General features: G+C 40.8%; 1 protein-coding gene across 1 annotated transcript in view; it reads left to right on the forward strand.

Annotated features, from left to right (window-relative positions):
* The window catches only part of LOC128690071 (zinc finger protein 609), a gene marked incomplete in the record, with an annotated part of 259,012 nt that extends 249,071 nt beyond the window's left edge, over positions 1–9,941 (forward strand). The window contains 3 exon segments of the mRNA XM_053778643.2: positions 2,157–2,244; positions 2,688–5,218; positions 5,513–9,941. Of these exon segments, the coding sequence (XP_053634618.2) occupies positions 2,157–2,244; positions 2,688–5,218; positions 5,513–5,586 (2,693 nt within the window).
* Positions 9,942–12,447: the final 2,506 nt, after the last annotated feature.

Here is a 12,447-nt window from a genome sequence, read left to right on the forward strand (position 1 = left end):
TACATTCCCCTCTTTGCCTACAAAGACAAAGTTCTTTGTCTCCACAGACTCCTAAGTGCACCACTCACCCTTTTCCCCTCATCAATTCTATGGTTCACCTCATCTTTCATGGACCCATCCGCTGACACGTCCACTCCCAAATATCTGAATACATTCACCTCCTCCATACTCTCTCCCTCCAATCTGATATCCAATCTTTCATCACCTAATCTTTTTGTTATCCTCATAACCTTACTCTTTCCTGTATTCACTTTCAATTTTCTTCTTTTGCACACCCTACCAAATTCATCCACCAATCTCTGCAACTTCTCTTCCATTATTTATTTTAAGGAATTAAGAGTGAGATGGAGAGTAAGATGGACAGATGAACAAGGAGGCTTTAGGAAGGGTAGGGGGTGTGTAGACCAAGTGTTTACAATGAAACTTATAGGTGAATACTATTTAAATAAGGGTAAAGAGGTTTTTGTGGCATTTATGGATTTGAAAAAGGCATATATATGATAGTGGATAGGGGAGCAATGTGGCAGATGTTGCAAATGTATGGAATAGGAGGTATGTTATTGAAAGCAGCGAAGGTTTTTACGAGGATAATGAGGCTCAGTTTGGTGTGTGTAGGAGAGAGGGAGATTATTTCTCAGTAAAAATAGGGCATAGACAGGGATGTGTGATGTCACCATGGTTGTTCAATATATTTATAGGTGTAGTTGTAAGAGAAGTGAATGCTCAGGTGTTGGGGTTAAAAGATAAAGAATCTAAAAAAGTGGGAGTTGCCACAGTTGCTCTTTGCTGATGACACTGCTTTTGGGAGATTCTGAAGAGAAGTTGCAGAGGAGGGGTGTTAATGTTGCAGTTTTATAACTGTAGTGTAAGCACACCTCTGGCAAGACAGTAATGGAGTTTTTCTTTTTCGAGCCACCTTGCCTTGGTGGAAAATGCCCATTGTGTTAATAATAATAATAATAATTTAAGTGAAGGGATTCAGGGAAACTGGTTATTTTTATATAGCCATACTGGAAATGGAAAGTACAATGCCTGCACTTTAAAGGAAGGGTTTGGGATATTGGCAGTTGGAGGGATATGTTATATATCTTTATATATGCTTCTAAATTGTTGTATCTGGGCACCTCTGCAAAAACAGTGATTTTGTATGAGTGAGGTGAAAGTGTTGAATAATGATGAAAGTATTTTCTTTTTGGGTCACCCTGCCTCGGTGGGAGACGGCTGACTCGATGAAAAAAGAAAAATATACACATACCCACCTTACTTCTCCTGTTGTTGCCTTTGCAACATTGCACAACTCCTGCACATCCATTGCTCACCCCCTTTAGCTTGTCTTATATATATATATATATATATATATATATATATATATATATATATATATATATATATATATATATATATAAACAAGACTGTGCTAGCCAAGGATTCGAACCCATGTTGTACTGGCCTGCCTCATGGTAAGCGAGAACCACATGAAGCTTTAAACCACAGGACCACCCAACCCACCCTAGGGTTGGGTGGTCATGTGGTTTAAAGCGTCGTGTGGTTCTCGCTTGCCATGAGGCAGGCCAGTACATCATGGGTTCGAATCCTGGAAGTTAGGAGGAGGTGCGGGATTACCAAAACTGTTGTCCAGAGGGCTGAGGAAGGGTTGTTGAGGTGGTTCAGACATGTGGAGAGAACGGAGCGAAACAGAATAATTTCAAGAGTGTATCAGTCTGTAGTGGAAGGAAGGCGGGGTAGGGGTCGGCCTAGGAAAGGTTGGAGGGAGGGGGTAAAGGAGGTTTTGTGTGCGAGGGGCTTGGACTTCCAGCAGGCATGCGTGAGCGTGTTTGATAGGAGTGAATGGAGACAAATGGTTTTTAATACTTGACGTGCTGTTGGAGTGTGAGCAAAGTAACATTTATGAAGGGGTTCATGGAAACCGGCAGGCCGGACTTGAGTCCTGGAGATGGGAAGTACAGTGCCTGCACTCTGAAGGAGGGGTGTTAATGTTGCAGTTTAAAAACTGTAGTGTAAAGCACCCTTCTGGCAAGACAGTGATGGAGTGAATGATGGTGAAAGTTTTTCTTTTTCGGGCCACCCTGCCTTGGTGGGAATCGGCCAGTGTGATAAAAAAAAAAATAAAAATAAACTATTAAAAAATGTTTCAGGGGTGTTGGTGGTGAATGTTACGTGGCGTGGCAAAACTTACGTTGGAACACTCTTAGACTGTACACGACATGACTGGGCCCCTCCAAGGTAAGGGATTCTTGAAAGTATTTGCCTCTGCATGTGGAGCTACAAAACAGCCTAGCAGAGTTAAAGCCATAGATAACTTGTAAGAAATATTAAAAATATCTAAGAAAGTGAAGTAGACAATATCTGCTTCACTCATTGGTATCCCACACATCCATTGCATCCATGAGCACCTATGTATTTATTAGATATAATATGTAAATCATCTCAAATATTTTTATAAATATTGAAAATTCATTAAAACTTTTTTGTGAAAGAAATATTTAAATATTGTACACTGATACCACGTTGGTATTAAGAAGGGCTTGTTTTGTAGCTCAACACTTAGCTCTCTATCTGTAGTTATCCTTTCCTTAGACTTGAGAGTATAGGGTGAGTGTTGTGGTGTGTGGGGTGAGTGGCTACTGTGTCAACTGACTCGCCTCTCTCCCCTCTCTTCCCACCAGGTTCTGTGACTCGCCTACCAGTGATATAGAGTCTCGGACGCCCAAAGGTCGGGGCAAGAGGGGGCGGGCTGGCACTACGACTGCTGGTACACCCGGCAACGACCTCAGTGTAGCAGAAACACGCAGTGGCAAATTACGTAATGCCAATGTGAAGGGGCGCAGAGGGAATGTAACTCCTACTTTTAACCCTCCTCCTAGTCCAGTCAAATCTGAACCTGGTGGGACCAAACGTAAGGGTCGGGAGCCAGAGGTACCAGAAACAAAAAACTGGAAACGGTCACGTGCTTCTTCGCGTGGAACACCAACCAATGGTGCAACCAGTCCTGGGCCAGAGCAACCTTCTTCACCCCAGCTGATTGAGTGCCCCGAGCCTAACTGTAACAAGAAGTACAAACACATCAACGGGTTAAAATATCATCAGAGTCATGCCCACAACAGTGTTACGAATGACGATGAGACAACCAGTACAGAAGGTCGAGCAGAGAGTGAAGTGGAAGAGAGTCAACCATCATCTCCTACACCTGTAGTAGAGACGCCTGTGGACAAGTCGGCACAGGATGTTGTTAAACCTTCAGTTCTTCGGTACACTGGCCCACCAGCAACGCCAAGCCCTGGTCCCAGTGAAGAAACTGCCAAGGGGACCACACCACTTCCCACAACTCAACCCAGTGTCATTCAGACACGTGTACCACAACCCAACCAGGCAGTGTACATGTATACAGGGTCTGGTGGTGTTGTTAGCCCACAGCATCCACAGGTTGGTTCCCCAGCTTTGGGTATGTCACCTATTCCTGGCAGCATCCCACAAATTAGGCCAGGGTTAATACGACCTGAAGCTCGTCCAGAGATGATGATGAGAGTAGGAACAACAGGTCCTAGACCACCTGGACCCATCCCTGCTGGATCCCCAGTTACATCCAGCTTACCCATGACACCTCAAGGTACTCCCCTCTCTAGCCTACCTGGAAACTCGCCTGGTTTAATAACTGTAAAGCAGTCACTCTTGGAATCAGATAAAGGTAAACCTAAAGATTTGGTAAATGGTTTAATAGGGAAAGACACCAGAGAAGAAGACCAATCCACAAGAGAAGATGCTCGAAGTCCAGCATATTCCGACATATCTGATGCGAATGATACTGCTCCAGTATTAGATGGAGATAGTAATAATAAAAATATGCAAGATGATAAGAAACCTGAATTACCTCTAGGTGCACAACCTTATCCTCCCTATGGAATGTACTATCCTAGTCCATATGGACAGCCCCCACCTTTTCTTATTCCTCCAATACAACCTCCGCCATCTACCACACCAGGTAAGGAAGGAGATAATAAAGATGTTAAGGATAAAACTGGTGATAGTGATAAAAGAGATACTTTACCTCCTCCAAGCAGTAGTGAATATCTTAATAAAATTCCTCCTCAATATCTATATCCATCCCATTATTTATATAATCCAAGTTACTCAGATCCATTCTTAAGAGAAGCGCAAATATATAAAGAAGCGGAAGGTAAAGACTTGGTGCAAGTCAGAGAAGGAGATAAAGGTCCTACAGATTTATCAAGATCGGCACCTGGACTGCCAGGAACAGTGTCGTCTGTTGTGCCTAAAGACAAATTAGGGGTTACAAAAGACAAGCAAACAGAAAATCATGCAATACTCAAAGAACCACACGAGCTTAAGGGTCAACTCCCAGTAGATAAACGGCCATTTGATGAACCTACAATTGCATACAGGTATCCATTTGATCAGCGCTTACCACTACAAACACAACCTCAAGATAAAGCAGGGGACAAAGCTATGGGAATACCTAAGCCTTCACCCCCAGCACCTCTTTCTAGTCCTCGAGTTGTTTCGACACCCCCTGCAGGCTCAATTAACAATAAAGATGACAGAGACAAAAAATCAGAGAATAAGAATGAAGGAGTGAAGCCAACTATGGAAACAACTGGTCCTCCACCACCACCAACTTCAACAGCTTATTTTCCATCTTTCCCATACAGTCCTCTACCTTATGACCCCTATAGACCTATGGTTCCTTCATTAACAATGCCTGCCGGTTATCCACCACCACACTATTTAGCTCCTCCAGGGATGGTGCCCAGGTTTCCTCTAACTCCTGCCGTCAGTAATACACCAGAAGATCTGTCTCGGGGTGGGTCTAGTGGAGCAATGATTCATCCTTCACATCTTTATTCAAGTCATAAAATTCACGAGCTACAAGAACGTGCTAGAAAGTCTCCTCTGTCTTCAGCAGCCTTGGGTATGACACCCCCCAGCATCTTGAGCACCCCTCAAAAGGTGGGTTCTCCAATGGCTAACAAAGATGGATCACCACTGACACCCGTCACTTCCACCTCTTCTGCCTCCGGCTCCATACCTTCTTCCTCCTCATCCTTGACCCACGGAGGGAGTGGGTCTGTGGGAGGAGGGGTAGAGGGGCGGTCTCCCCCCACAGCACGTCCCCCCACACACCACCTGCATGAGGGCTTCTCTCCCTACTCTCTGATCCCCCCACAGTATCATTATACAGGTAAGGCTTCAACAGGCTACACACAGTACAGCTTAAAATTAGTAGATAATGCTTATTGATTTGCTATAAAAAGGAGGCATTATACACAAAAGCCATACATACTGTATATTATTTGTGAAAAGCTAGATGGCCTCTGTTACATTTATTTTTCTATTTGTATTTTGCCTGCTTTTTTATTGAATTATAATTCTGTATTAACATTTGAAAAGAGGATAAAATAGCTAAATCAAATATATTGAGAGGGATTTGTTTTGTTCTTTTAATGTTATTGTTAAATGTCTTACATTATTGCAGCACTGGGGGTGGGACAGACAGCAGTGGCAGCGGGAGCTCCCTCAGGTCTAGCAGCAGCTCCACCAACCAAATGAGGTGCAACAATCTCAACCGCAGATGACCCTGTGGCTGGACCACGAGGGCAGACTAGTGATCAGGTTGCAAACATATATAACCCCTTTCCTTTAAAGACATCGGGTTCATATAAAGGACTTTTCAAGTGGAGCTGATGATACATCTGAGGAGATATTAGTGGTTGTGGAAAGCTGAATAATATGTGCAGGATTTTTTTTTTCTTGGCGTTATCTGTGGATTGTGAAGGCATTCCATTCACCTGGAATAAATCATGAAAATATTTACTTTAAGAGAAGGAAATGGTATTCTGTGTGGTACAAACCTGCCAGGTGTGAAGGGAGGAGCAGGAAGTACAAAAAACAGGATGGAATAGATTGGAAAAAGTGTACAAGGGGAAAACCTAAATGGACAATTGCAATTGGTATAATCAGTTTTAAATCTGGTTTAGTGGTTTTTTTTTTTTTTTTGTTTTGTTTTGCATTGACTAAATTAAAGATTTTTGTTATCTAAATGTTTAAATAAATGATGCAACAGCAAGGTTTGTGGCTCCACAGACTGAGGAATTGTCAACCGTGAAGTGGTTGGCTGTATATGTGCTGGTTTGGAATGTTATATGTAGTGATTGGAAAAAGACTTATGCAAAAATTTGACTGCTGAAATTCCAATTATGAATCTGAAAATCTCTCAGAATCATAAGGTGGTGTGGTTTTGCCTCATGTGATAATATATAAATAGAGACGAGCATGAAACTTGGGCACTAGTAGACTGGAATTGTGCTTGTGATTTCAAGAAACTCTGTTAATTATCTTATTTTTATAGATAATTGGTAACAAATTGGTGTCTTTCATTATGGAAGTAATTGGACTTTGTTGCAACATATTGAGTGGTTTGTGTAGGCGAGTTATTGGTATGCAGAATGCTGACATACCTCCCATAAGTGTTCACACCAATAGCCTTCTTGCGAAAAACAAAGTGTCGTGCTGTTACGCTCAGGTATGATAGAAAAGTTTAAGCGGAAGATGCTTTGGCCATTTAACACAGCCTCATGGACGGTGACAAAAATTGTGAATACTGAAAGTACCATCTTGTATTCCTAGTAATGAGTGGAATGCAGAGTTGAATAAAAGTATCATGGTTTGCAATGCCTTGTGTTTGTGACAACATATAGAAGTGCTGGACTGTAATAATGACAGGGCATGCCTTTATGAATTAAGTACAGTACATCGAGTGCATAAGTACATTCAGGATGTCTTCACATTTAATGGGTATTAATATTAATATTTTTTTCTGTAGATGACCAGGACTGAAATATGGCACACGAGCACTAAAGCAGAGCATGCCATGAGTGTTAGGTGTGGATTGAGGCTATGTTACCTAGAGCACTGTAGGTGAGTTTTGTGGTGAGTTTAGTGATTCACCTGTGTGTAGCTGGTCTGTGTGCTGTGTTCATTATCATCATCACTGTCATCATCATCTGTATATGTGTTCATACTGTGATCACAATGCTGTGGAGTCCATGTTATTATACTTTGTTGTCCTGGCCAGCCTGTGATAGGGTCAGCAAACTCAGGTGTGAAGAAATGGCTGTTCGTTTGTCTGAGGACCTTAGATCTAGCAGATGGCCGGGCAGCCATTTAACTATGTGGATGTCAATTAAAATTATGTTAAAAGTATGAAACTTGACATTTCCTTTGGGAGATTTAAAAAAACTGTAGTTAGGATACATGTGAATCACTTGAAAAAATTATCTACACGAGACAAGAGTATTTGGGTTTTGAAAAATACAAAGCTGAAAGCATCCTAGTAGGTGGTAATACCATTATTGAAATTTATGATAGGTGGTCTATGTGAAGGAAAGTGTCACAATAGGTGTCATTCCATTCTAGTGATCATTCCATTACTTGGGTGTCCCAGGACTCCAGTCTCTGGTGTTTTGCAACTTTGTCATCAGACATTAGGGTAAAATGGCATATTCCATCAGGGCAAGGGCCCCTATCTTGTTTAGAAAGATGACGCTTATGGCCAGTTATCAAGAACTTGCAATTGAACTGTTTTTAGAAAAGTATCAGTTGTGGTAGCAGATAAAATGTTGCTAATTATATCAATGGAAATAAGCTTCATTAGGTATCCTGTTTAGCCTTATATAAACATGTTAATATTATATTGTTGAAAGCCTTTCTTAAGTCTATTTCTTATCTTGTCGGTATTTCAGTCAGAAGCACGAGTAGCTTTAATAAATAAGCCACTTTTATTACACTTCTCGTTCCTTAATTCTTGCATATGCTCAGCAGCATTTTTTTAACAAGTTAATTTTTTAGGCAGACATTGGATTTTTTTTTTATTATAAACCGTTTGGTATTAACGGTATCTGGCATTAAACATCCTCAGATTATTCATAGATGAATACTTACTATACAACAGAGATTTATAATTTTAGTATTCCTCATTTTGAACATTTTGATATTTTCTCTGGAAACATTTTAGGTATTACAATGGTTGAATTTAGTTATTTTCACCCTTCACTTGTGTGCCAAATTTCAAGTTCATATTACTATTGTAATAAATACTTATCAGGTTTTTTTTTGTTGTCTTGTGTTATATAACACATCAGTGTGGATAAGAAATGATATTTTGAATGACCTGTGATCATAGTTTAGGAATGAATAAATTTTAATGAAATATTTTAAACAAGTATTGAATATTTGAGCTGTGAGTAACTATTATTATTTAATGCTTGTCACTTAAATCTTGAATTACAGAGGATGTTTAGCTATTGTAATGTCATGTCCTTAATTACGTAGTGGCTATATTCCCAAGAACAGTGCCGTATCCATTTATTAAATTTTGCAATACTTTGACAATTTGATTGATATAAGGAGTAACATTTAACCTAATACTACCACATACACACACACAAAAAAAGTAACTTTTACAGTATAGTCTGGCTGACCTATAAACCATAACTTGAGGAAAATTCGTACAGGAAGCTAGTTTCTCGTCCATTATTTTTTGTGCTAAATTCATACACAAATCAACACGTTGAGGAGTCTTGAATTAAGCAATGCATTACTTGAATGTTTGTCTAATATCTTTAAATTTTTTTTTGTGTACAGTCAGCATTAAGATCTCTCTTGACAGTATGTACTGTCAAGCAGTAACTTACGTTATACTCTCAACACTTTTTATATAGTTTTGCCATGCAAGTCAGCGTATCAGTGAATGCAAGTGCATCTGTTATACAGCCCAAAGACATTGAGAAAGGGGTCCATGGTAGTATGAATGAGGTATTTGGACATGTTCGTTATGTTAGCACATTCTTAATACTATACTTCTTTAAGACTGTCCTCATTTACCGGGTATGTGTGTCATTGACTACTAGATTGTCAATGCCAGTCATAAAATTATTTGTGATGAGCAGGCTAAACTACGTACAAATTTTTTGCTCTAATAAATTATTGCAGGCTTCATTTATTTGTATCGAAGCATATTTAAGGTATTCCGAATCAAAGAAAATTGTTTATACGAGAATATTAGGCATGTTACCTTATTGTAAATTTATTTTTATTGCAATAATTTTAGTTTTTAGTATTTATTGATGGGGGGGGGGGATGGGGTGGGATGTGTTTTACTCTAAACCACTGTGCAGACCTAATTTGATTTTGTTTGAACAAATTAACTTATCAGCATTTCCTGGTTGATGTAAATTGCCCAGTTTAATTTTTAACCAGCTGGTAATTTGGAATGCAAATTTCTCATTGAGTTAAGAGTAAACAATAAGGTAGACATCCACTGATATGCAATTTTTGTAATAGGAAACCCACGCCAGCTGGTAAGACAGAGACGAGATGGGGTGCTACACATTTTAATTTGAACTACTGTACCTTCGAGAATTTAGAGAGGTAATTGATCTGTAGAAATGTTCAGCATGCCTTGGTGATCAGGGAGTGACCAGGCTAAGAGTATATTGTGTTATCCCCAGTTAATATGTAGGGGCCAAAGGTGTTTAATCACCTGTGATTGCTCAGTTAATGCCCAAGGTATGTGTTACCCGTGATTGGTCATGTGACCCTTTAATATCGTAGAACTAGCTGTGATTGTCTGATTAAAACACTTAAGTATCTTGGTATTTACATAAAAAAATATTGTGGTCGTGAATATAAAGATTCATGGGCCTTTAGTAATCATCCTCATCTGACCCAGCCTGGGGAAGGCAATTTTGCAACATTATTAACTTAGGGAGAGATTTGTCATTAAGAAATTGATCAGTGCGTGATAGGATTTCATATTACTGTACAAATGTTGGAAGGAACACATTGTTGCTCCGGTGTACATTTTGATTTGGCTTCTTACAGAATAAAATACTTTTATTGTATAATGTGTTTAGTGTTGAAGTTCCTTATTATACATATTTGCACTATTTCTTAAATAATGAAGCAGTTTCATAATTAAATTGCTTTGTGTAACAGCTAGTGATGTGATACCAATTTTTTTTCTGAAAGGGGGGGGGGGGGAGTGGGCACTGTGTATGCACATGGAATGTTTTGTTGTGCATGCAAGTGGGAGTTTCATGGGGGGGGGGGGATACACTTCTGAGGGTCTTCAGCATTTGCACAGTTTTCCCAACATGACCCTAAAAGACTGTCCGAACAATGTGTGTGTGGTTGCAGGGGTCGAGTCACAGCTGGCCCTGCCTCTTCGGTGGCCACTACTAGGTCACTCCATGAGCTTTATCATACCTCTTCTTAAAGCCATGTTATGGATCCTGCCTCCACTACATCACTTCCCAGACAACTCTCTGAGTCTTCAGCTTCCAACTGTGACCCCTTGTTGCTGTGTCCTATCTGGAACATCCTGTCTGTCCTCATCGACTCTCTCAGTATTTTGTACGTCATTATATTCCCCCCCCCCCATCTCTCCTGTCATCAGGTCGATTTCTCTTAACCTCTCCTCGTAGGGCATACCCCTTAGCTCCAGGACCAGTCTAGTTGCAAACCTCTGCACTTACTCTAGTTTCCTTACATGCTTGGCTACGTGGGGGTTCCAAATTAGTGCTGCACATTCCAATATGGGCCTAATGTGTACAAGGTCCTGAACAATTCCTTATTAAGATGTTGGAATGCTGTTCTCACGTTTGCTAGGTGCCCGTAAGCTGCCATATTTGGTTGGTGTGTGCCTCAGGAGATGTGCCCAGTGTTATACTCACCCCAAGGTCCTTTTGAGTGAGGTTTGTAGTCTCTGGCCCCATAGACTACTATACCTGCGGTCTTCTTTGCCCTTCCCCAATCTTCATGACTTTGCACTTGGTGGGGTTGTACTTCAGGAGCCAGTTGCTGGGCCAGGCCTGCAGCCTGTCCAGATCCCTCTGTAGTTCTGCCCGGTCCCCGTCATCAACTTCACATCGTTTGCGAACAGCGACACTTTGGAGTCTATTCCTTCAGTCATGTCGTTCACAAATACCAGAAACAACACTGGTCCTAGGACTGACCCCTGTGGAACCTCGCTCATCACAGACACACACACGTATGTGTATATGTATGTATGTATGTATGTATGTATGTGTATCGTTGCTCACCAAGGCAGGGTGACCCCCCAAAAAAAAAAAAAAAAAAAAAAAAAAAAAAAAAACTTTTACACACAGTCACTGTCGTTGCAGAGTCGCCTAGATATGACAGTTTAGGCGTCATGCCAAACAGCCAATATCCCAAACCCCTCCTTTAAAAAAACCATACCATGGGCGGGGATAGAACCCGCAATCAGAGTCTCAAAACTCCAGACCGTCGTGTTAGCCACTGGACCAGCTAGCCACAATAAGATTCGTCCAACTAGGTATATTTCTACACCATAGGAAGGTTAGCATAGGCACCACTGACCACAAATGCAAGTTTTTACAGACGAATCTCAAGCTAACGTGGCCGTGACGAACTCTAGCTCAAGTCCCCTCAAAGCTGTTGTGGTATGGTTTGTTTGCAAACGTGTCATTACGATCCCTCCTTTAAAAAATGCAGGCATTGTACTTCCCACCTCCAGGACTCTAAAGTCTGGCTAACTGGGTTCCCTGAATCCCTTCACAAAATATTACCCTGCTCACATTCCAACAGCTTGTTAAGTCCTAAAAACCATTCATCTCCAGACACTGGTCTGAGACACTCCCGTGAAAGGAAGCCAAGGCTGGGCAATTATACCGGCGAACCTAGAACAGAAATCTCCACTGCCTTCAGCCTCCTCCTTGATGCAGCATTTACAACCCATTTAATGGACAACCCCCTTTCCCCTATTAGTTCGTTTAAACTGAGTCATTCGGAATACTGAATGTATTTTCTTAAGACCTCTGGGTTAAAACCTACAACATTTTTCCCAACCATAATATTCCATGTATTTCATTTTTCAATGAAATTAAAAGCAATGTACAGTACTTGAACAAGCCTCTCTCTCTCCCTGCCCTTTTCTTCTCTTCAATCCCTCCCTCCCTCCCTCTCACATTCCTTTCCTCCTTTAATTGGTAATTAAGCAAGGCAGCAGCAACAAGAATGCCCTCCCCTCTTCCTATTTTATCTGGCAACATAATTATAATTAATTGGTTCAGTGTTATGTTGAATGAATCAAAAGGCTGTGGGAAAGTCATGGTGAGGGGTTTTTGCATGGCTAGGTTGTGTAGTGGGGAGGGAAGGTGGTGGAGTAAGGTGATGCGAGACACTGCAACTGATCGCACAGACAACCATTCACCACCACCATTTTTAAATCTACTTCTTGATTAATCTTACCCAAATATGAACTCCCCACATTTATAACATGAGCATATACAGACTATTAATGAATTTGAAAAAAAAAAAAAAAAAAGCCTTATATATTGATACTGCATTGTTTTGTTCACTGAAGTGGTA

Source organism: Cherax quadricarinatus, chromosome 25, assembly GCF_038502225.1.
Source record: "Cherax quadricarinatus isolate ZL_2023a chromosome 25, ASM3850222v1, whole genome shotgun sequence".
Taxonomy (NCBI): domain Eukaryota; kingdom Metazoa; phylum Arthropoda; class Malacostraca; order Decapoda; family Parastacidae; genus Cherax; species Cherax quadricarinatus.